Raw genomic sequence first — 25,896 nt, 5'->3', positions numbered from 1 at the left:
ACGCGCGGAGAAGCCCACGTGTGTGTTTCTAGTTCACATGGCGGCGCTCCTCGAGAGGCTTCTGCGGGCCGGGCCTCGCGCGGTGGCCCCAGGCCACCAAGTGGGACGGCGGGAGGCCGGTCTGGGCCCAGATCCCGGGGCCACAGTGCGAGTCCGCTTCGCTCCCAGCCCCACAGGTAATCCTGGTGGACGTGACGCGTGCGCGCGCGCCGCATCCCTCCGTCCCGTCCCCGCCCCCCGGAACGTTCCAGAAACAGCCCCTTCCGGTGTCGGCGCGACCCCATTTTACAGAGACGGAAATGGAGGACTTAAGACCTGAATCATCAGGTTCTTGGGAAGTTTCTTTGTTGTATTGTCTCTGTTCTTCTTTCACGTACTCTGCGTGTAGTGCGTATGAATTGTGTCAAGTCCTATGCACTAGAGTGCAGTGGTCATTGAAAAGTTAGGGTTTCCTGCTTTGAAGAAATCGGCATTCTAGTGGCCACGTCAAACACAAGAGTAATTTAGAGTTCTATTTGTCACTTTAGAAATGAAGCGGGATAGGGTACCTAGAAGGCGTTGCAGAAGAGTTAACGTTTGAGTTGAGAACCAAATGTTAAGGAGACCTGCTTGACGCCTAAGAGGAAATGGCACAATGGCCCGGGTTTATTGTTGCTGAAAGTCTAGCAAGCCGAAGGAAAAGAGGCCCAGTGTATGCCCTGTTAGAAACACTGCCATCTTGCTGCGTGGCGGGGCTCACGCCTTTAATCCCAGCACAGACAGACAGAGGCAGAGACAGGCGAATCTCCAGGCCAGCCTGGTTGGTCTACAGAGAGAGTTCCAGGACAGCCAAGGCTGCACAGAGAAACTGTCTGGGAAAACCAAAAAGAAAGAAATGCTGTCATCACCCACCCTCCTCACCACAAGTTCCCAGCCTTCCTTTAGCTCAAGTCACCCTCGGCCCTCTGGACACTGAGCAACCTTTCATTCCAGGTCCAGGGTCAGCAGAAAAAGAGGATTGTGACAGAGTCCCAGCTGCACAGGAGTGACACGTGACTTCTGGGCAGGCACTAGAAGTCATGGAGCTTTTTAAACTCTATGTGGTGGAAACCCAGGTTCCTAATTACCAGGTGTGATTCTGTATTCAAGACTAATATAAATGAAACTACTAGGGGGAAAAATGAGTATCTGGAAAACATACCAAACAAAAGCTTCCTTCTTTTTGTTAGTCTCAAAGTTTCCAAACCTCAGCTCTCCGTTTCTATGCTTACCTGCTGTGACCATGCACTGGGAGGCTCACCTTGTTTGAAGAAGCATTTATGTAAGGCACCAAGGCCTGGCATTTTCTGCTTTTGTCCATTCCTAGATGTGTCATTTTGGCAACATTATCTGCTCTGTTGATGTCCTACTTTTGCTGTTTGTCAAGCAGGGCTAATAATAGTACCTGTCTGATGGTTTTGAGCCAGTGAGGCTGAGCCGCTCAGCCAGATCTGCTGTGTGCAGTAGCCTTCACTGCAGTTAACGTTTTCATTGCTTTGCTCACCGGCAGGAAAAGCCCAATGGGAAGGAGTTGTCAATCAGTGTAGATCACTGTGATAGCTAAAATTAATTGAAGGTTTAAATTTTGTTTTTTTTTGTTTTGGTTTGTTTTCATTTGGCAACAGTTTACTGTATCACCCTGATTGGCCTGAAACTCACTCTAAAGACCATACTGTCATTGAACTTGTACAATCTTCCTGTCTCTGCCTTCCAGATACTGGAGTTACAGACGTGAGTCACAAGATCTGTCTTAAAGTTCTGCTTTGGTCAACATTTAGGTATCACAACAGCCTCACGGTAAAGAAGGATCCAGGTGTTTTTGTTTTGTTGAGAGAGGACCTTACTGTATCCCTGGCTGGCCTGGAACTTGCTGCGTAGAACGGGCTGTTAGCTCAGACTCACACAAATCACCTTCAGAGTGGTCATTAAAGGCTCACGGCACCAGATCCAGCCTGATTTTTTTTAAAGCCTACTAACATCAGTAAATTAAAACTTGTGAAAGCTAAATGAATTCCTGACAGTTAGCAAATTCTTAATGCTGGATGGAGAATTCTTTTTTAAATTTCATGTATGGTGTATGTTTTCGTGTAGTTATGAGAAAGAGTCGCTGAACCTGGCGCTCATTGATTCCCCTACACTGGCTGGCCAGTGAGCTATAGGGATCTGCTTGTTTGCCCTCTGCCAGCGCTGGACTTGATAGCTGGATGTTTGGCTTTTACGTGGGTGCTGGGGACCCAAACTCTGCTTATCATGCTTGTGCAGCAGGTACTTTATTGGCTTGAGCCATTTATCCAGCCCCTGGATGTAGAATCCAGCTATATATGATGTGAAGGGTGTTATTTTCAATTTCTGGTCTCTTCTGTCTTGAAATTCCTGAGGCTCAGTTTTACTGAGAACTACTTGTTTTGTGGTTTTGAAATAATTTGCTGAAGGTCTCACATAGAATCAGTGTTGAGCTAGGTCTGCCCAGTACCCAGAAGAACATTTCTTGTCCCATGCTGCCTTAGGTACATGGAAATACAGATGAGGTCATTATAAATGTAAATGGCCTGACTGTGGAGATCCAGGGCTTTGTGCTGGACCAAAAAAAGTAGAGGAAAGGGGAATGACAGACCTGGGAAATTTTTAGTTTTTCAGTCAGTAGTAATAGTTTTGGAGTTTAAACCCCAGTAAAGGGAAATAGAGTGAAATCAAATGTTACTTTAATTATAATTGCTTACAACTAGCACTTATGGTGAAAAATCTCAAGTAGGAAAAACTCCAAATTGCATGATATGGCTAAGTATCATATGTAGAGTACATATGAAAAATGTGATTTTTAATAGGATTTAGATGTGTTATTAACATGTAATTAGCCACCACCACCACCCACCACCCCGCAATATATCAGTATATTTATGTAATGTAAATGCTAGTATGATCTGGCCTCTATGAATAATTTTCAGACAGAAATTTTCAAACAGAGAATGAATGCTATTTCTCCTTCTGGTGAAACTTGGCCTTGAGACAAATGTCAAAGTTGAGTGGAGCATTTTTACGTGACGACAAGCTCCTAGACCTGACACCTGGGTGTCCTTCCATTCCCAAGATGAAGGACTGAATGGAGTCAGCCACCCTGTCCTTACCTTTTCTTTTTTTGTTGTTTTTGAGGTTTATTTATTTTATGTTATGTTATGAGTCATTTGTCTGCATGTGTGTATGTGCACCACATATGTGTGGTACCTGCTGAGGTCAGAAAATTGTGTTGGAGCTGCTGAGATGGGAGTTTCAGATAGTTATAAGCCACCATGAGGATGCTGGGAAAAAACCTGGGTCCTCTGGGAGAGCATCCAGTGCTTGTAACCACTGGGCCATCTCTCCATCCCCACTGTGTCCTTTTCAGTGACAGTCTTGTCTGGGTGTCCACCAAAGAAATTGAACAGTCACGCCATTTCTTGGTCTTAAACTTGGGTTGGAACATTCTTCTTTGCACTTCAGCTGGCAGCTTTTCCCTGTCCTGTTAGACCTGTTCTCTTCTACCAGGCTTCTTGCACCTGGGTGGCCTCCGTACAGCCCTCTACAACTACATCTTTGCCAAGAAGCACCAAGGGAGCTTCATTCTGAGGCTGGAGGACACTGATCAGAGCCGACTGGTACCGAGGGCAGCAGAGAACATTGAGGACATGCTGGAGTGGGCAGGTGAGGCTGGCAAAGAAAGAGTCTCTGAGGAGGAACAGGAAACAGAAGGCGGCTGTGGATCTTCTCTGGGTTCAAGGTGGAGAACAAGAATTCCTGGGGAAATAGATAAATCTGCTCAGTCTGGGGTGGCAGGCTTCCTGAAGCCAAGCTCTAAGACTGTTGTGGAATACCTGCTCTTATCTCAGTAGCTTAAGTCCATTTTCTGAGAGGCCAGGGCAGGAAACAGGCTCATGGGAAATGAATGACGAGGCCTGTGGTGAAGGTGAAGAAGTGGGGTGTCCTGCAAAGGAGGCAATGTCTATGAGAGCCAGCTCCTGCTCCCCTGAGAATGTGACCTCAAATTGTCCAGCTTTATAGTTCCAAGAAAAACCAGAAAGCCAAAATTTGTAGTATGTATGTATGAGTTGATAGAGGGCCCCTCTGTGTAGTCTTGGATGTCCTGGAACTCACTATATAGACCAGCTGGCCTCTGCCTCCTGAATGCTAGGATTAAAGTTGACTTGTGCCACCATGCCCAGCTGAGCACTCCCCCTTTTATTTTTTTTTTTAGGTGTGTCTCCCTAACTTTTTTTATTTAAATTTTGTTTTAATTTATTTGTGTGTGTGCCCTTGTGTGGCCATCAGAGGACAATGTGCAGGAGTTGGTTCTCTCCTACAATGTGGGTTCTAGGGCTTGAACTCCAATGATCAGGCTTTGTCACAAGAGTCTTGACCCCTGAGCCACTTCAATGACTGATTTTTTTTTTTTAAGTGAACACTGCCCATTGTTAAACCTAGGCTTGAATTTATTTTATTTTATTTTTAAACCACATCGTTGTGAGCCACACAAAATTAATGCAGTCTTAGAAGTTGATCTTCTTCTGTGTAATTTAATTCTGAGTATAATTAGGCTTGTTGAAAAGAAAGAGTGTGTTTGAGTTTCCTGGATCAGTCTGAACTCCTGTGGGCTCCTACTAAAGGCAGGCACTAGAGAAATTTAACACCATAAGGAAAAATACCAAGACTACTTGAAGACATATACTCTCACCTTGGATAATTATTCACTAGGCTCTAAGTTCCTAAGTAGCAGAAACCCATTTATTTCTAGCTTTTATTAGTGAAATTTTAGTATATATGTATTTAGTTGAGGTTCATTGAATAAAGGAATGTAATTATGATCACTTTGTTCCAGCTGCTTGCCTCAGCCTTGAAAATGCTAGGATTGTAAATATTAGTACTACACTTACCCAGAATATTTTTTAAAACAGTTTTGGGGCTCTAACCCAGGGCCTGTGCATATTAAGCAAGTGCTCTACCACTGAACTGTGTCCTGGCCCTGTAATTCATCGTTAACCTGATATTAAGTTGAGATAAGAATTATAGAGGGGGCCTGGAGAGATGACTCAGGTTAAGAGAAATGGCTGCTCTTCCAGAGGACCTGAGTTCAATTCCCAGCAACCACAAGGTAGCTTGCAACCATCTGTAGTGAGATCTGGTGCCCTCTTCTGGTTGGCAGGCATACATGCAAGCAGAACACTAGATACATAATAAATAAATAAATAAATAAATAAATAAATAAATAAATAAATAAATAAATATTTTTTTTTAAAAAGGAATTATAGAGAAAGGACTGGAGAGATGATTCGTTGGGTAAAGTGCTTGCTGTGTGCTGGTGTGAGGACTTGAGATCAGATCCCCTGGGGAGAACTCTAGGTTCAGTGAGAGGGGCAGGAAGAGATGTCTCAGTGGTTAAGAGCACTTACTGGTCTAGGTTCCAACACTCTGTGGGTACTATATGAACATGGTACACATACGTGCATGCAGACAAAACACCCATATACACAGGAATAGATTATTTAAAAATCTTACAAAATGAAGTAGAAAGCCCTTGAGGAAGACACCCAACATTGATCTCTTTGGCCTCTACATGGACATGTGCACTTGCAAAGTAACAGAGAAAGAGTGACAGATTGGAAAACTGAGAAAGGGTGTTCTTGGTGTGGTCGTTCTCTGTGCACAAGTGCCCAGAGAACTAAGGGACTAATTCTGGCTATGTAGAGTAGATGGAATCAGATGCAGAAGTTCTGTGGAGGAGAAGTAGTGTTGGGTGAGGAGTGACAAGGAGGCCGGTGTGGCCCTGAGACTACAAGAAAGCAAAGGGACTGGAGGAGGAGGACTGCACATCCACTCAGGAAAGTGCGGGCCCAGGTGAGAGCTTCAACTGGATGGGGCTCTTGCTGCACCAGGTACTGTGAGGCTCATGCTGAGCTGAGCAAAGCTGCTGCTCCTGCCCTCATTGAACATCACTGCCACACTGTTGTGTAAACAGGGCCTGCTGCGCTCGGCATGGTGTCTTATCACAGCAATAGAACAGTTACTAAGACAACATCTATTGCTCACACAGATGACCCTGGTTAGCAAAGTGGGTCACAAAATAAACCAAGTCCTAAATCTGGGAAAGGCACTGGCAAGGATTGAATGAAAAAAAGAAGAAAGAAGAAGGTATGGTGGAGGAAAAAGCTTATTGTAGATAAAAGGGAGACATAGTCAGAGGCAGGGACATCTGGGAGAGTCCAGAGTGGATGTGACCCTGAGCCAGGGGGGATGGGGGGAGACGACAACACGGGGGGTGGGGGGGGTGACCAGGTGCAGCAGCCAGGAAGCCCCAAAAAGACCAGGAAACTGAAATGTCTGAATTATATAGGGAAGGGCAGCCCAGCCCCTGTGCTGGAGAAGTTCAGGCTAGGGGGTGGGTATGCCAGCCAGGAGGGCCCTGTAACTGGCAAGGACTGAAGGCTGCCAGGTCTGATTTGATAGTTAAGTAGGCACCTCAGCCTTTGTCCCAGGTTTGAAACCTAATCATGTTGAGGAGATGTTAATAGGAATGGGAGGGAAATAAGAGTGAAGGGAAGTATAATAAAAATATACTATATACATGTGTGAAAATGCCTTGAGAATGAAATTAATGAAGAAGATGGAGATCTTTTTCTAAAAAAAGCTAATAAATTTTGATATGGAAATGATCCCTAATGGAATTTACCTGCATCAGTTTATGTGTACCACATGTGTGCAGGATCCTGTGGAGGCCAGAAGAAGGTATCAGATCCCCTGGAACCGGAGTTACAAGTACTTGTAAGCCTCCATGTGGGAGCTGGCAACCAAACCTATGTCCTCTGCAAGAGCAATAAATAAAAACTACTGAGCCATCTCTCCAAGCCCCATATGTATGTAGTTTTCATTTTTGTTTTGAGACAGGATTTTGCTATATAGCACAGGCTAGACTTGAACTTTGGCAGTCTTCTTATTTCAGCCTCCCAAGTTAGAAAATTACCAGTATGAGATAACCATGCCTACCACCCTATCTTTTTTTTATCAAGTGAAGAAATGAGGGTGCTGTGAGAGAGGTGGCTAAGTTATGCTAGTAGTAATTGTAGCCAGAATGTATTGTGGATTTAACAAGTGCCAGTGGTATCTGGCTCTTAATCTTATTTTGGCCTCTTATGACCCTTATGAGACAATTAATATTTGCATCTTGTTTTACAAATGAAGAGTTGGAAGCATTCAAAGTAGATTTGCCCAAAATCTCTGAGCTGGCCACTGGGTTTGAACCCAGTTCCATCTGCCTGGAGTGTATGTGCTAGCATTAAAGGTCACAAGGTGATCTATGGTCTTTCTTATCCTACTTTACTAGAAGCTCCTAGAGGACAGAAGCCCCCTTCTGCAGGTCTTGCATCTCCCCTGCTCTCTACTGGAAGTGTTGATATTTGTCTTTCCCACCTGAGTCAGGAAGCTGGATATTAGGTTTGGAGTCTAGCCTGTAAGTGTTTGGGTATAATCTGAAGCTTTATTCAGACTGTCTTACCTACAAGCCTTCAGGCTCAATACTCTGTAAGCATATAAGCACCAATGCGTTTGTTCCCATAGTCATTCTGCACAAAAGACTGTTAGCTTCATTTTCCAGGAGAACACTAAGGCTTAGAAAGGATGAGTTATACAAAGTTAGGAATGTGGGCTTTGGACTTCTAACCTGGGTTTAGAGCTGGAGGTAACCATATGCCTTGCTTTTTCCATCCAGATTGTAATTGTATCAACACTTATTTGGAAGAAAGACTTAAAGGTTTGGGAGAGGTTGCAGAACAAACATCAAAGCAGACTGCAGAGTGAATGGCACCCTAGTATTTACACATTGTCATCCTTTGTGATCTCTGTCCTGGCCAGTAAGTAGCAACAGCCAGGAATCCAACCAGGACAAGCTGGAGCCTCGCCTTACTACCTCCTCTTGAGTCTATGGCTGCAGGCCTCGGTTGGTTTATCTCTTACCTGGGAAAAGATGAGTGGAAAGGATACACAGTAGGCAGACCACACATATCCCTGTGCCTCCCCCTTCACTAGACTACATGACTTTAGCCCCTAGTCTCAGAAATTGTGGTAGTACTACCCTCATGGATTATCATAAGGCTTAAAAATTCAATGTGTGTCCGGGCATGGGGCCACATGCTTTTAATCCCAGCACTCCAAAAACAGAGGCAGGCAGAAATCTGTAAGTTTGAGGCCAGCCTGGCCTACAAAGTGAGTTCCAGTTTCTCGGCTACACACCGAGAAACCCTGTCTCGAAAAAACAAAAAGTTAAATGTATAAGAAAAAGCACCCAGATGAATACTTAGGGGGGACAAAAAGAGCAGTGTGCATTTCTGGTGTTACTGTGTGATAACAATTCTCCACCTGTGCTCAGGCATCCCACCTGATGAAAGTCCCCGTCGGGGTGGTCCTGCAGGGCCCTACAATCAGTCACAGCGGCTGGCACTGTATGCCCAGGCCACAGAAGCATTGCTGAAATCTGGAGCTGCCTATCCCTGTTTCTGTTCACCACAGCGGCTAGAGCTCCTGAAGAAAGAAGCTCTGAGGAGCCGGCAGACACCCCGGTGAGAGCCACAGGCCACTTTGGACACCTCCCTAAGCCCATTTGTCCCTTCTCTGTTTCTGCAGGCCAAGCATCTGGGTGAGGCTTAGCCAGGTTCTTTGATTCTGGGTGTCTTTCAAAGCTACAGTTGGGCTAAGTCAAGCCTGCAGTTCTGTGGAGTTTTGTCTGAGGAGGATTCACGTTTATCTTCTCCCCAGAGGCTGTTGGTAGGCCAAGGGTCTTACTAGTTGTCTGTTGCTTATCAGGTGGGTTTCTTCTAGCCAACTAAATTGCCAAGGTACACACAGGGTCTGTTTATTTCTTGTCTTTTTTTCCAAGCTAAGGGCCGAACCTAGGGCCTTGTGCTTGCTAGGCAAGTGTTCTACAAGTGAGCTAAATTCCCAACTTCCCTTCCTTTTTATCTTTTTGGTAGTGCTTGAAGTTGAATGAATAGCCTGGTACATGCTAGGCAAACATTCTTCCAACTCTACTTTTTCTCTAAACCACACAGGTCTACATAGGGCGGCTCACAGCCTGGCAATTAAATACACCTAACTGTGGAAGGGACATCTTACCACTTGTGTTCTGTTCCTTAAAAAGAAGTCAGTGTGGCAGGGCAGTGGTGGCGCACGCATTTAATCTCAGCACTCAGGAGGCAGAGGCAGGTGGATCTCTGTGAGTTTAAGGCCAGCCTGGGCTACAGAGTGAGTTCCAGGAAAGGTGCAAAGCTGCACAGGGAAACCCTGTTTCGAAAAACCAAAAAAAAAAAAAAAAAGGAGGAGGAGGAGGAGGAGGAGGAGGAGGAGGAGGAGGAGGAGGAGGAGGAGGAAGAAGAAGAAGAAGAAGAAGAAGAAGAAGAAGAAGAAGAAGAAGAAGAAGAAGAAGAAGAAGAAGTAGTAGTAGTCAGTGTGAGTTCAGCCCATACTTAGAGAAGAGGACATTGTAGAGCAGGAATGCCAAGAGGCAGGGTCACAGTCATTATGGCTATTGGAGAAGCTGCTGGCTACACTACAAATTACGCAATATTATTTGTAATAATAATAACTTATAAGGCCTAAAATTTGTTCTGGGCTGGAGACAGTGCTCAGTAGTTAAGAATACTGACTTGGCTGTGTATGGTGACACATACATCTAATTCTAGTACTTGGAAGGCACAGGCAGGTAGATCTCTGTAAGTTAGAAGCTAGCCAGTTCTACATAGTGAGTTCCAGGGCAGCCAGGCTATGTAAGGAGAACCTGTCTCAGAAAACAAAACAAAACAAAAGCTTACTGATCCTGTAGAGGACCCAAGTTCAGTTCTTAACATCCACGTGAAATAATAACCAATTCCAGAGGAATCTGATTCTGGCCTCTATAAACACCTGTATTCACACGCACAACCCCGTCCCCATACACACACTCAAAATTAAAAATAATAAAAGTATCTGGGTATGGTAGCACCTACCTTTAATCCCAGCACTCAGGAGACAAGAGGTCAACACATATTTCTGAGTTCAAGGCCCAGCCTGGTCTACAAAGCAAGTTCCAGGACAGTAAGGACTTCACAATGTGACCCTATTTAAAAACAGAAACAAAAACAAGAAAACATAAAAATCTAAAAATTTTTTCATGTTTATTACTTAAACTTCTTTTTGCTTTTTTAAAGTGATTTTATGAAGGGGCAGCCCATCCCACAGTGTGTATGTAGAGGTCAAAGGGCAGCTTTCATGAGTTGGTGCTCTCCTCCTACCACATGGAGATGGAACTCAGGTCATTAGTCTTGGCGGGAGGCACCCTTACCCACTGAGCCATCTCACCAGCTTCATGTTTGATACTTAAACTACCCCAAAATATACAGAAACATCTCTCTCAACCCTCCCTTTGGCCACTCATTACTCAAGAGGCAGTTGGTACCAGCTGGTGTTCAGTGCCTATGCTGACAGATGGAAATTACTGGTACCTTTTCTAGGCAATAGTAGTGTGCAGTATAGTACACACCTCCTGTCTTGAGGGAGCTTCTGTATCAGCCCATAATTTTTGCCTGTAATCCCATCCTTCAGGAGGCAGAGGCAAGAGGATCAGGAGTTCAGAGTTATTTTTCGCAACCTTGGAACTTTGGGAGACTTCCTGGGCTTTGTGAGACCCTTTAAAAACAACAGCAAAAATTCTATGTGGAAATGCTTTATGTTACTCTGTTTCCTATTAATGAATCTTTATATCTTTTAGGCTTTGTTTTAAAAGGGGGAGTTATGATGAGTGTGGTGGTTTAAATAAAAGTGAATGGTGCCCATAGGTTTGTGTGGTTTGAATACTTGGTCCCCACTGGTAGAACTATTAAAGAAGGACTAGGAAGTGTGACCTTATTGGAGGAGTTGTGTCACTAGGGGTGGGCCTTGAGCTTTCAAAAGACTCTAGTCAGTATGCTCTCTCTGCTTCCTGCTTGCTAAGATGTGAATTCTCAGCTGTTCCTGCTGCCAGGCCTCTGCTCCACCATAATGGATTCTAACCCTCTGAAACCATGATTCTAATTGAATGCTTTCTTTTATAAGTTGCCTCAGTCATGGTGTTTTGTCACAGCAATAGGACAGCAACCAGTACAGTGAGGGAACATTGAGATACATCCTTTGCATCTGTGATATGTATAGTGTGTAGTTTATTTGCTGTCATAAAACACCCTGACAAAAGAAACGTAAGAAAGGAAGGCTTCCTTCTGGCTCACAGTTGAAGGTACAGCCCATCATGGTAAGGAAGTCAAGGCAGCAGGGGCTTGAAGCAGCTGCTCACATTATGTCCATAGTCAGCATGAAGAAAATGAGTAATGCTGATGCTCAGCTCCTTTTCTTCATTTTTAATTTTTATTTGTGGCGGGGGATTGGTTTTTTGTTTTGTTTTTGTTGTTGTTGATTTTTGAGACAGGGTTTCTTCTTGTAGACCTGGCTGTTTTGGAACTCACTCTGTAGACCAGGCTGGCCTTGAACTCTCAGAGATCCTCCTGTCTTTGCCCCCAGAGTGCTGGGATTAAAGACATGCACCACCATAACCAGCTGTTTGTTTTCATTGTAAACAGACTATAGTCCATTAGTACGAAGAATTGTTTTTAGTTGTGGTCACATGGTATCATGGGATCTATGAGACATCATTTGAAAAGTTAGATGTATCAAGAACTGAGTTTGCAATCTTCACATTTGTATTAGGTAGGACACTATTGTATATAATTTAAAAAGTTAAAAGTGACAGACCGAGGCCAGTGAATTGGCTCAGTGGGTGAAGTTGTTTACTGCATATGCCTAGAGACCTGAGTTTTAGCCTTAGAACTCATGTGAAAGGTGGAAGGAGAGAACTGACTCCATAATGCTGTCCTCTGACTTCCACCCATGCACCATGGCATGTGCACTTCATGCACACACACATCATCATCATAATAATAATAATAATAATAATAATAATAATAATAAATTTTTAAAAACCTTTTTGTTTTTGTTTTCAAGACAGGGTTTCCCTATGTAGCTCTGGCTATCCTGGAACAAGCTCTGTAGACCAGGCTGTCCTTGAACTCGGAGACCAACCTGCTTCTGCCTCTTTAGTGCTGGCATTAAAGGTGTGTTCCACCATGTTCAGCTAGAACTAGGGGACTGGGGAGTTGGCTTAGTAGTTAGGAACTCATACTACTTTGCACAGGACCAGAATTTAGTTCTCAACTCCCACATTAGGCAGCTCACCAGTACCAGATGCTCCAGGGGCATCCAACAGTTCTGGCTTCCACAGGTGCTGTGCTCATGTGCACATACATACACATAATTTTTTAAGAAGTGATCAACCAAAAAAAGAAAGTTAAAAGATAAAATAAATTTTTAAAATGACAGGAACAACAGCTCCCTGTACTTTTTCTAGTAGAAGAATTAGCTGGGCTTATGGTTACCCTGTAGATTCTTACTTAGCAGGTCTAAAGTTGAGGTCTGAATTTCTCAGGAGTTCCCAAGTGAAGCTGGTGCTGGTAGTCTACACACCTACTTTGAGTAAGGAGGATGTGAGCACACAGACCTTATGTTTGTATCTTGTGGAAATCTGGTGGTGGATGACTCCATGCTAACAGGAGTAGCCTTGAGATAACAGAGCTCTGTGGTGACCTCTGACTATTACCCTGCCTGCTGACAGCCTTGCCATCTCTCTCTTAATTGTATGTGGGGTTAACAGTTCCAACATGGCTTCTCAGAGGGTGGCATCCACAGAGTACTCCTGGGAGGTATAAAAGGAGGGTTTTCCCCCTCTTACAGGTATGTCTTAACCTTGTTGGAGAGAGATATCTTTCCCAGGATTGTAGCCCTTCCTTACCCACCAAGTGTTGTTTTCTTTGATTCTCAGTGAATAGAATGGGTTTACATTCCTACCTGGACTGATCACTGGCACCAGGTCATGAGATTGTAACATGGTCTATACTTTCTGTAAGCCTACTTTTGATCTAAGCATTTTTCCATGTCCTCCTTAGCAAAGGAGAAGGGACAATGACTAATAGGTCAGCAAACATTTGTGTCTGCTAAACTGTGTTATCCGACACAACTTTTTTTAAATCCATTCTAGATCGAAGGAACCCCTTCAAGAGGTTAATGAGTTGCCCAAGGTCATAAGCTACCAGAAACCAAAGGTGAGGGTTGGGGTTATAGTTCAGTTGGTAGAGTACTTAGTAGCATGCCCGGGGCCTTGAGTAAAATCCCCAGCATTGCAAGTAAAAACCAGAACTTGAGAGACAAGTGGGATAGCTGCCCATTGATACTTAACTACTCTATTGCTCTGTCTCCCACCAGGTATGACAATCGGTGCCGGAACTTGAGTCAGGCACAGGTGGCCCAGAAGCTGGCCATGGACCCCAAGCCTGCTATCCGCTTCCGCCTGGAGGAGGCAGCACCAGCCTTCCAGGACCTTGTCTATGGCTGGACTCAGCATGAAGTGGCCAGTGTGGAGGGGGATCCAATTATCCTGAAGAGTGATGGCTTCCCCACCTACCACCTAGCCTGTGTGGTGGATGACCACCACATGAGCATCAGCCATGTGCTGCGAGGCTCTGAGTGGCTCGTCTCCACCTCCAAGCACCTGCTTCTCTACCAGGCCCTGGGCTGGCATCCACCTCAGTTTGCTCATCTGCCCCTGCTCCTCAACAGGGATGGTAGCAAGCTGTCTAAAAGGCAAGGGGACATTTTCCTGGAACACTTTGCTGCCGCTGGTTTTCTGCCTGAAGCCTTGCTTGACATCATCACCAACTGTGGTTCGGGGTTTGCAGGTACATATGCAGTGTGGTCATGGTGGCTGAACTTGAGCTTTAACACAGGCAGATGTGCTTGTCAGTCCCAGCATTGGCATCTGTCAGTCACGTGATCTTGGACAAGTTCATTATTCTAGTCAGTGGAGTTTACTGAGTCACACACGCTACTGTGTTCCCTCACTTGGTTTTCCCACACAGCTTTGTGGTTGATGGAGTGGGACTCACAGTAGGCACTGTCCCTGCCCTCAAAGACCTAGAGTCTCATTAACCTTGTCCATATGATAAGACTAAGGATATGCCCAGTAGGGTTAATTAGGAGCCAGCGAGCTTATAAATATAAGGAACCAGCTCACTGTCTTTCCACACCATAAGCACAAAAGCCACAGACCTTATGATTACTGTAATTCTACAAGTATGAGCTCTAACAGTATTACTGGTGTTACTGTGAATCTAGCTTATTCAAGGTTTAGAACACAAACTTTGAAGAAGTGAGTACCAAATGGGATGACTTCTTGTGGCAGTAACTTGATAATCCTGGTTTCTAAGGTGATTTCGAGGCTCAAGGAGGTTGTAACTTGCCAGAGTCATAGCCTTAGTAAAGGATGTAGTTCTTAAGGCCAGTACCTGACCATGGTGCCTTCTGCACCAAAGGGAGCTGCTGCTCATAAAGAAACTGCTTCCAGGGGACTGGAGAGATGTCTCAGCAGCTAAAAGCTCTTGCTGGTATGAGTACTGTTCCCAGAACTTCTGTCAGATGGCTCACAACTGCCAAAGGGTCCAACACCCTCTTCTGGCCTCTGTGGATGGGTTTGTAGCACACACACACACCCCTACACACACACTCATAAATTAAAAATAAGAGAAAAACAATAAAAAAGAAATAGCTTTCAGTCTGGATATGGTGTTACATACTTGGAATCCCAACACTAGAGAAGCTGAAGCAGGAGGATTGCTAGTTTGATGTTGGTCTGGACTATATAACACCAAAGTCCTTTCTCGGATGAACCAGAAAAGCAGCAGCTTCCAGCACTGAGGTCCCACTGTGGCATTAAATATGAAGTTTGTTGGGTGTGCAGGTGCCAGACTCTGCTCAGCCAAGCACACTAGAAGCTCTGGAGTAGCCAGACAGTGGGCACACTGTTCTTGTGGCCTTCATCTAAATGTGGGGAGCCTACAGCTTGCTCAGTTGCTCTTCTTTGTGTGTGAAACTGGGAGAAAAGCAGGGTGGTATAACCAACGTATATTCCAGCTATGTAGGAAACTGAGGCAGGAGGATCAAAATCTGTAGGCCAGCCTGGGCAATGCAGAAAGAAAGATAAAAGGAAGAACAGAAATGAGATGAGAGAGGGGCTGAGCAGCTGAGTGGGCCTGACTTGCAGAGAACCAAATGGGCAGGACCCTGCCGGAGCTGATAACACAGTTTGACCTGACTCGGATCACCTGTCACTCAGCCCTTCTGGACCTGGAGAAGCTCCCAGAATTCAATAGGTAAGTGGGAGAGCAAAGCACTATGGTGCATACCTGTAATCCCAGCAATTGGAAAGTTGAGACAGGAGAATTGTAAATTCTAGGCCAGATTAGGTTACATAGTGGCCTCAAACTATGGAGCCAATTAATGACCGTGAATCTTGATCCTCTTGCCTCCACCTCCCAAGTGCCCAAATTACAGGAGTGTGCCAGCACACTGACTCACCTGCAGTTGTTTAAGTATATGACTTTGTCAGTTCTGTAATTTTTTTTTTTAAAGATTTATTTATTTTGTATACAGTGTTCTGCCTGCAGGCCAGAAGAGGGTGCCAGTTCTCATTACAGATGGTTGGGAGCCACCATGTGGTTGCTGGGAATTGAACTCAGGACCTCTGGAAGAACAGCCAGTGCTCTTAACTGCTGAGCCATCTCTTAAAAAAAAAAAAAAAAAAGTCAGTTCTGTAATTTTGCTGTGTGTTAGCTATATGGGATCCAAGACAGAATTTAAATGACTATAGCACATTTACACGGTGGGCAGTGAGGCATCTCTTGCATGGGTCTTGCAGGAGTGAATGTAATCTAGCATGTCAGATGCAGTACAACTACCTTTATTCCACAGAAGTGCTATTTCAGGGGGAAGTAGAGTCTGGTCAGAGATACTCTGTGATACCTCCCAAGGTTCCTTGAAATCCAGAGGTCAGCAAAAAGAAAGGGGGCAGGGGGAGTACCTTAGGACTGACGCCCACAGACTGAATCTAGTCAAGCTGAATTATCCTCAGATGTTTCCATCACCGTGCCACTGCCATCCTTACTTCAGACACAAATATATTAGTGTCCCAGCAGCAGTAGCAGTAAATACTGGTAGTATAGGAAAATGGGAATAGTAATTAAGATTCATTTAGCTTGACTGTGTTCCAGGCTTGGACTTGTGGTATATCAATTTAGCATGGCCAGGAGGGTCTTTTGGGTTGTTTTTTTCCTTCTTTCTATCTGGCCTTGATGCTAAGGAGATTTTTTTTTTTTTTTTGTCGAGACAGGGTTTCTTTGTGTAGCTTTGCGCCTTTCCTGGAACTCACTTGGTAGACCAGGCTGGCCTCGAACTCACAGAGATCCGCCTGCCTCTGCCTCCCGAGTGCTGGGACTAAAGGCGTGTGCCACCATCGCCCAGCCTGCTAAGGAGATTCTATAGTTTCTGTACTACAGTCATATGTTTACTGTAATACTCATTTAAAAATATTTTTTCAACCAAATTACACATGCCTATAATCCCAGCACTCAGGGGGTTGAGGTGGGAAGATGGAGAGTTCTAGGCCAGCCTGCCTACATAGAACCTGTCTCAAACACCGAAAACAAAGCAAAAAGTTTTTTGCCAGTCTACATTCCAGATGGCCTCCCATAATGCCTTTTCATCCTGTGACCTATCAGGAGCCTCAACTCCTGCAGGTCTGCAGCTCCCAAATGGGTGGCTTCCAGGCCCTGGCATCCGTACTTTGAATGTATACTCCTATTTAGTCCTCACTACTACCCTATCTGTGCCAAGGCTCCCCAGCTTTCCAACGGCTGCATGAGTTACTGCAAACACTTGGCAGACAGGCTTTAGAATCAGGACTGTCCCAGCGCCAACCCCATGAGCTGTTTCCCACTTGACTACCTGGCTTTCTTCTGTAACACAGACAGAGGGCCACAGGACTTCGAATGGTCCCTGGTTCTGCACTGCTCTGAGTCTTCTTGGCCCTCCCAATCCTGTCAGAAAGAGACAAAGGACAGCCTGGGGACTGAAGGTGGCAGGGCTTGGTATTAGGGTTGGACTCTGGAGGCTCTACTATTTGTTCACAGGGGGACAATCAGGGAGTTAGGATTCCAGAAAAGAGAGAAATTTGAACTGACAAGAAAGCCCCAGCTTTGAGGCTGAGTGCTTCATTGAAACAACCCGCTGTTCCAAATCCTAGGAATACATTTTCTTATCTCTCGGTTTATATCAGCACATTCCTGGATCCATCTGGGTAAATTCAGGTGCCTGTGGTGGTCAGGTGACAGTGTAAAGAGGGAGGGGCTGGCAAGACACCAAGGAGGAAAGGGCCAGGGCAGCTGGAAGACTGGAGTCTGAGCCCACAGCATGGATCCAGCCTACGCCAGCCAGTTAAGGCTGTGGCCAGGGCATTCCACAGGGAGAGCCAGAATGTTCCTTATGGTGATCTAGCTTAAAAGAGTTTCTTTGCTGGCTGCGGCTCAGTTTTAGAATGCTTTCTTAGCATGCATGAGGCCCCGAGTTTGCTTCCTACAACCTCAAAAGTAACAGGAAAAGGTCAGCTACTAATTTTTAAAATACAGAAAATGCATGGTGTGGTGTTACACACCTTTAATCTGCACTTGGGGAGCAGAAGCAGGTGGATCTCTGTAATTTTGAGGCCAGCTGGGTCTACATAGTGAGTTCCAGGCCAGCTAGGGATATATAGGGAAACCTTGTCTCAAAAAATAAATAAACGAATAAATAAATGAAAACAAATCATGTCTGCCTAGATAGACTTAGGCTGGCTGTGACCTCCATCAAATCCTGCTCCTTTTACATATACAAAAAAATATGTTTTACTTACGGGTTTTGAAGATGTGACAGTCTTCAGTCCCTACTGCTACCCTGAGGGGAGAGGTTTGGCATAGTCCTGGGGGTCCAGTGCCAGGGCATCCCCTTTTTTTTCCTCTCAGGCTGCACCTCCAGCAGCTGGTGAGCAGTGAGACCCAGAGGCCCCAGTTGGTGGAGAAGCTGCAGGCCCTGGTAAAGGAGGCATTTGGGAACCAACTGCACGACAAGGATGTTCTGGACCCCGAATATGTGGAGAGGATCATCCTGCTGCGACAGGTGTGGTTTTAGGGCTTCTTTCCCTCCAGTGTTTCCCAAGCTCTCCCAGTGCATGTGGTGACTGCCTCTCTCCCCAGGGCCACATCAGCCGCCTACAGGATCTGGTCTCCCCAGTGTACTCCTACTTATGGACCCGCCCTGCTGTCCATCGCGCACAGCTGGGCATTGAGTCGGAAAAGGTGGACGTGATTATCAAACGCTTGCTGGGGTAAGTGTTCACACACCTGGCCACAGGCTAGACACACCCTTCCCACTCTTTGGGCTTCTCTACACCGGACCTTTGGCTCCCGGACCCCATCACAAAACTGTGACAAACTAAAAAAATGCTTTCTCAGGTAAGGACAGCAACCCTGAAGGTCCAGGTGTCTTGCTCTTAGAGCCTCCTTTTCCTTAGCTGTGTGTAGGGGAGAGAGGACCTGTCTTACTGTAGCAATAACAAGATTTTTGTCAGATAAAATTTTTAAATATGTATTTAGTTTTATTTTACGTGTCTGAGTGTTTTGCCTGCATGTATGCTGAGCACCATTTTCATGTCTAGTATATTATTAATATACTGAAACTTTTTAAACCTAGACTTTAAACCTGGGTATTGAAAGCTAGACATGATGGTGTCGATTATGCCTTGGTGCATTCTTCTATCTGCCTAGTTCTTCTCATAGTTGTAATTCTTATTTTCCATTTTTGCCCAAAAGGTACAGTACAGGGATAATGTTTGGGTGTTTATAGATATATTTTTCTGCTTTTTTTCTTTTTTCTTTTCTTTTTTTTACGAGATAGGTACTGTATCTTGCCCAGGCTAGTCCCAAACAGATGGAAAATGAGTTCCCTCTGTCTTTCCAGGAAGTTGAGACTGTAGGCATGGAATACTGTACCCAACAGTAATATGCCTAGATTTGTCCAATCCTTGAAAGTCTCCGGGTTGGGGATTTAGCTCAGTGGTAGAAGGCCCTGGGTTCGGTCCTCAGCTCTGGGGCGGGCGGGGGGGGGGGGGGGGGGGGGAGTCTCCTCATTCCTTTCTATAGCTAACTTTACTTGTAACACAACTTCAACAAGAACTTAATTCATCTGTTTATGTACATTAGGGTTGCTTCCAAATTTGACTTTTTAGAAATAACTATACAAAGCTGGGTGGTGGTGCATGCCTTTAATCCCAGCACTCGGGAGGCAGAGGCAGGTGGATTTCTGAGTTCAATGCCAGCCTGGTCTACAGAGGGAGTTCCAGGATAGGCTCCAAAAGCTACACAGAGAAACCCTGTCTCAAAAAAACCAAAAAAAAAAAAAAAAAGAAAGAAAGAAAGAAAGAAAGAAAGAAAGAAAGAACTGTACAGTGACCAACCTTACATGAATATTACTAAGTATATTTGCAAGTCCACGCCCAATCTGTACCCAAGAGCTAATATTGTCAGTAATTTGGTACATTCCATAGTAGGGTCTTTATTCTTTTTTTCTTTTGTTTATTTATTGTTTGAGACAGGTTCTCACTATATAGCCTTGGTTTGTCTGGAACTCATGTATAGACCAGGCTGGCCTCAAACTTGTAGAGATCCACCTGTTTCTGCCATCATCCAAGTTCTGGTATTAAAGTACTGAATCCAGAATTTTTTTTCTTTTAATTTGCGTGGATATGTCCATGTGAATACAGTACCTGTGGAGGCTGGAGATAAATTGAGCCACCCATTGTGAATCAAGCTCAGGTCCTCTGAAAGAGCAGTATGCTCCGCCCCCCCCCCCCCCCCCCCCCCCAGCTGAGGACCGGAACCCAGGGCCTTGCGCTTGCTAGACAAGCGCTCTACCACTGAGCTAAATCCCCAACCCAGAGCAGTATGTTTTTAACTGCTGAACCATCTCTCCAGCTATTAATTCCAGTTCACCAAGATGGTGTCTCAACTTCGTATCCTTGTCATAGGTTATCTTTTAGAGACACTGGGACTCCGACTCAAGTCAGGAAAGCTGACACCAAGTACCCAGGAGCCACCAGACCACTTTAGTGGTAGTGCCAAGCTCTCAGCCAGGCCTAACTTGTCCTAGTGTGTCATTAGCCGTTTCCTGGGGCCTGTCCTTCTGTTCCTTGGCAGCCTCCTTCCTTGAATGCAATGACATTGGGGAGTGTCCGTTTTCTCCCTATATTGCATTTTATATTTTTAGTATTTCCTCTCCTTGATTTTATAAACAGCATTGATCCTGTTCCATTTAATGATTGCCTTTTGTCCAGGAAGACTACTATGATAAAAATACCATAGACTTCTGTAAACAACAGACTCTTTTCTCCCAGTGCTGGAAGCTGGGGGCTCCAGATGAGTGCCAGCTGACTCAGGGGCAGGCAGTGGCCTTGTCTTCCTTGTTTTTTCATGTGCTCTGCTGCTGAAGTCTAGCAGTTGTTGAGGAAAGCTGTGTACAGAGAGGCTGTTTCTCCAAATCACTTAGAAGACCACTTCCTAAGTCAGTACTGCTCCACACTGAGCTGCCACTCAGCGCACCATGGTGTGGATCTCACCAGGAGCAGGGGTTCTGCTCACGCAGCGTTGGTACAGCACCTCTGTCCTATCATTTCAGAAGTTGGTTTGTTGTTGTTGTTGTTGTTGTTGGTGGTGGTGGTGGTGGTGGTGGTGGCGGCGGCGGCGGCGGTGGTGGTGGCGGTGGCGGTGGTGGCGTGCGTGCGCGCGCGCGCGCGTGCGTCCGTGCATGCGTGCGTGAGTGCGTGTGTGTGTGTGTGTGTGTGTGTGTGTGTGTGTGTGTGTGTGTAGACCTCATCCATGGAGACTACAAGAGGGCACTGATTTCTTGGGACTGAAGTGAAGGGTGGTTGTAAGCCACCTGACATGGGTGCTGGGAACCAAACTTGGGTTCTCTAGAAGCAGTAAGTGCTCATAACTGCTAAACCATCTCTCCAGCCCCTGGAATACAATCCTAAGGGACCTGGGAAGCTGCGGTGGAATGTACCTACTGCCTCAATCAGAGCTGGAATGGATGGTTTACAAATTCAGCTCTCACTAGTTGGGGACCACTGAAAACTCAACAATACTTTTGGGAAAGGGTCTTAACATGGCTGCCTGGATGTGAGGGTGGTTGCTGCCTGGTGGAGTTTAGATTCTTCATGTTTCTGTTTGTGGGAAAAGAGCTCTACCTATTAATAGCAGGGCTATTCCTGGAGCTGGTGTTTCCTGATGTTTTCTTTCTCTTCCTCTGTGCTATACTCCCCTTGACAAATCTTGAAGCTATTTCAAGTAATTCCTCAGAAATTACCCATTCTTGTATCCTGTGTCGAACCTATTCCTAAGTTTTCTTTTGAGGTTCTCCTGCAATGTCTCTGAGCTATGGGGTGTAGAAAATACTAGCTAAGTTTTTTAGTTTTGTTTTTGGATTTTGTGTCCGGGTTTTTCTATGTAGCCTTCACTCTGTAGCCCAGGCTGGCCTCAAACTGATAGAGATCTGCCTGCCTCTGCCTCCCACGTGCTGGGATTTAAGGCCTGGGCAAGTAATTGCTGGGCAAGTTTTAAGCTTTTACTGAAACATAGTAGCCAATATTTTTGAGTGTTTGCCACGAGTTCAGGGCTTGACTTAATGCTGGTCACACCTTAGCTCTGCTACCTCCCTGTGCAGTACAGGTGCTATTATTGTCCCTGCCTTATGGGTTAAAAATAGAGGCATAGCGACTATGTGGCAGTTAGTAATTTATCTTCTAGTGACTTCCTATTTTTACACCACCCCTGCTGTGCCTTCTTTGACGTTTATCTACTTTGTATGCATGGGGAAGACACATGCCATGGCACATGCGTGAAAATCAAGGGACTGCTTTCAGAGAGTTGGTTCTCTTTCCACTATGTGGGATCTGAGCATTGAGCTCAATTCATCAGGTTTGGTGGCAGGCTTTCTTGAGCCATCTCACCGGCTTTATGATGTCCTTTTAGTGTCTTACTTCTTTCATGGGCCACCTATATATGTGGTTCCGTCATTGTTTGCCTATAGTAGATTGTGTAGTAAGTTTCCTAACCCTCACAAAACTGTGTGCTCTAGGTGAATAACAGTCTCCTGACCCTTCCTCTCCTACCCTGGATGCTCATTAGTCTCTTACAGTCTCAGTCTCTCTCTCTCTCTCTCTCTCTCTCTCTCTCTCTCTGTGTGTGTGTGTGTGTGTGTCTGTGTCTCTGTGTGTGTCTGTGTCTGTGTCTGTGTCTGTGTCTGTGTCTGTGTCTGTGTGTCTTCCAAGTCAGGGTTTCTCTGTAGAGCCCTGGCTGTCCTGAAACTTGCTCTGTAGACCAGGCCAGCCTGCCTCTGCCTCCCCAGCTCTGGGATTACAATCATAATTGTCATGCCTGGCTCAGACTGGCTCTCTTTTAGGGTTTTAGAAAGATCTGGTTTGAGCCTAACTCAGGATGTGGTGAACAGAGAACTGAAGAAGCTGTCAGAAGGCCTGGAAGGCACCAAGTATAGCAGCGTGATGAAGCTCCTCCGAATGATGCTCAGTGGACAGCTGGTAAGATGGGACATGAACTGAACTGACGTCTACAGCCCCTCATTGACCCTTCCAGCCAGTGTTCACAGTCTGGTACTAAGGCCAGTCTAGGGGATGATGAACTAATGAAACATGATCACTTCCTCATTTATCCACTGAGCATCTTCTGTGTGCAGGCCCTGTGACAGTTACAGCGGAGATGGCATGAACAGAACACATGTGATCCCTGCCTCCGTGGAGATCAAGGGAATAATAGACAGATTACCAATTTGCCAAAGGCAGAAACAGACTCCTGGGAGCCAATTGAACGGGAAAAAAATTCAGACAAGTAGTACTGAGTAGGATTAGGTTATATCTTAGTGCTGAAGCATTTGCTAGCATTCATGAAGCTCTTAGCTCAGCAAAAATAAAACAAAAATAACAACCTAGATAAAAGAAAATAAAATAAATATAGACCCCACTCCTGGGTTGCAGGCTATGGGTTGGAGCTGGCCTAGGGTTGCCTTCTACAAATTGAGATGTTGAAACTAGGAATGAATTCCTTCTGCAGTTCAAGGCAAAAAGACAGTGTTTTTGTTTTTTCGCTTTTTTTAGCAAGGACCTCCTGTGGCTGAGATGATGGTGTCCTTGGGCCCAAAGGAGGTACAGGAACGAATCCAGAAGGTGCTTTCTAGTTAAGGAGAAGATGCATAGGACCGTGAACGTGGCTCCAAGGGCCTCTACACATGGAAACTGCATTCTGAGGAGATCAGGAGGCCTGGGGCCCATTTGAATGATGAACAGTAGTAGAAACAGACTCTCTGACTACCCTCATCAGCTGGCCTTTGGGAAAGCCCAGCCTGTTTCACCTCGCTGACTCTGGGAAGGATGAACCTGAACTCATGTCTTAATTTTCTCTCTCTCTTTTTTTTTTTTTTTTTTTTTTGTTTTTTTTTGTTTTTTTTGAGACAGGGTTTCTCTGTAACAGTTCTGACTGTCCTGGAACTCACTCCGTAGACCAGGCTGGCCTCAAACTCAGAGATCCACCTGCTTCTGAGTGCTGGGATTAAAGGTGTGTACCACCACCGCCTGGTTATTTTTTAAAGACTTTTTTTTTTAAATGTGTATGGGTGTTTTGCCTTCATGTATGCATGTGTATAAAATGCATATGTGCAGTGATTCTTGCAAAAGCAACAAGAGAGCACTGGATTGCCTCAAAATAAAGTTTCAGAGGGTTGTGAGCTACCATTTGGGTGCTTGGAATTAAACCCAAGTCTTCTAGAATAGCAGTGTTTAATCGATGAGTCATCTCTCCAGCCCCTTGTGTTGATTTTCATGCCACATTCTACAACAGATATTAGGAGCTGGTTTACAGAAAACATCAACATTCCAAAACAGTCTAGAAGGCTGAGGTCTTGGTTCACTAGGGTGCATAACAAAACACCACAGAATACTGTGACTTAAACCAAAATAATTGATTTGCTTAGTGTCCTAGAGACTGGAAGTCTAGGGTAAGTGTCATAGGGTCGGTTTCTTGGGGGAGCCTCTCCTGAATTGCAGACAGTGCAATTTCCAGGATCTTTCCTTTGTTCACATTTGTCCCTGGTTCCTTTCAGTGTATCCTGGTCTTTCTCATGAGCACCAGTCAGACTAAATGCTACCCACTCTTAACAGCCTCCTTTTAATGTAACACCCCTTTAAAGGTCTGACCTCCGAGTACAGCCTAACATTATATGATACTAGGGCTTAGGGTTCTGTGTCCAGAATAGTAGGCGGGGCACAGTTTAGCCCACAATAGTGGTGCTGGTCTGGGTTCATGGATCCCAATTCTGAGGCCCCATTTGGAGTTAAGAGTCATAATGTACATAGACAGGGCTGAACTAGACATCAGACTTTTCTTTTGATTGTAAATAGAGAAGTTGCTCTTCCAGCAAAGTAAACACTTGTGTTTGGTGTTGCTCTTTGTCCTTGGTAGCTTGTGTCTTCTTTCCTTGAAGGTCATCTGCTCTCTTCCAGTTCCTGAGACATGATGCTTTAACTAGAGACCTTCACTCTCCTTATATTGGTGCCTTTCATCATATCCACCATTGCTTGTATTCAGATCCCTGAAATCAAGTTTCTGTTCTTGAGGTCCTAACTAACTCATAGTAGCTTAAGGAGCATGGTGACCAGGTACAAGACCCCAGCAGGGCTTCTAGATTTCCTTAGGGGCAGCCTCTCTGCACCAGCACACTCTCTCCTGAGGAGGGCAGATGCATAACCAGTCGACTGTTGAAGAAGTGATAGAGGCTTGATCATAAAGAACCTTGTCATCTCTTATAACCAGGAAGACTCCCAGTGGAGGGATTGGGACACCAACCCAGCCTCAAAACCTTTGACCTACAATTTGTCCTACCTATAAGACAAAGTAAAGGTGACATAGAAATTGGGAGAGTGGCCAACCAATGTCCGCTCCAGCTTGAGACCCATGCCACAAGAGGGAGCCCACCTCTGACAATGCCTGGAAAGCCAGGAACCAGAAGCTAGGTAGCCCAGAGACCTAGGATAGAACCAAATATGACCAGCAAAAAAAAAAAAGTCAGTAAAATGATTTCTGATGGTATTCTGCTATACTCCTAGATTGGTGCCTAGCCCAGGTGTCATCAGAGAGGCTTCATCCAGCAACTGATGGAAACATGCAGGGACCCACGACCAAACATTAGGCAGAGCTCAGGAAATCCTGCAAAAGCAGGGGGAGGGGGTGGAAGGACTGTCCAGAAGGGTCAGGGACACCACAAGAAAACAGAATCAACTAACCTGGGCCCATAGAGACTCACAGAGACTGAACTGACAACCAGGGAGCCTGCGTGGGTCTGACCTAGGCCCTCTGTATATGTGACAGGCTCCTGGGAGCCAATGAAATGTGACAGTTGTGTAGCTTGGTGTTCTTGTGAAACCCCTAACAGTGGGAGTGGAGGCTGTCTCTGAGTCTTGCCTGTTTTGGGGACTCTTCCTTTCATGGGTGCACTACCATGTCCAGTTTGGGAAGAAGGGGTCTTAATTGAGAAAATGCCTTTATAAAATTGGTCTGTGGACATTTTCTTGAGTAATGATTGATGTGGAAGGGTCCCACCCACTGGGCATGCCATCTCTGGGCAGTTGGTCCTGAATGATATAAGAAAGCAGGTCACATAAGCCATAGGGAGCAAGTCAGCAGGCAGTGTTCCTCCATGGCCTCTGATTTCAGTTTCTGCCTAGAGTTCCTCCCTTGGCTTCCTTCCATGTTAGAATATGAGAGTTCTAAGATGAAATAAACCCTTTCCTCCCCAAGTTATTTTTAGTCATGGTGT

The 25,896-nt window shown here is 45.3% G+C and overlaps 1 protein-coding gene across 1 annotated transcript; it reads left to right on the top strand.

Annotated features, from left to right (window-relative positions):
• Positions 1-37: 37 nt before the first annotated feature.
• Ears2 (glutamyl-tRNA synthetase 2, mitochondrial) lies at positions 38-23,815 on the top strand. The gene is made up of 9 exons (XM_006980341.4): positions 38-176; positions 3,541-3,696; positions 8,408-8,597; positions 13,357-13,829; positions 15,191-15,299; positions 17,982-18,135; positions 18,213-18,343; positions 22,474-22,609; positions 23,183-23,815. The coding sequence occupies exons 1-9, from the start codon at positions 38-40 to the stop codon at positions 23,264-23,266; spliced, it is 1,572 nt and encodes a 523-aa protein (XP_006980403.1). The 3' UTR covers positions 23,267-23,815.
• The last annotated feature ends 2,081 nt before the right edge of the window (positions 23,816-25,896 follow it).

The sequence above is a fragment of the Peromyscus maniculatus genome, chromosome 1, assembly GCF_049852395.1.
Source record: "Peromyscus maniculatus bairdii isolate BWxNUB_F1_BW_parent chromosome 1, HU_Pman_BW_mat_3.1, whole genome shotgun sequence".
NCBI lineage: Eukaryota > Metazoa > Chordata > Mammalia > Rodentia > Cricetidae > Peromyscus > Peromyscus maniculatus.
The sequence above is the reverse complement of the archived record's forward strand: the minus strand, read 5'-3'. Positions and strand labels throughout refer to the sequence as shown.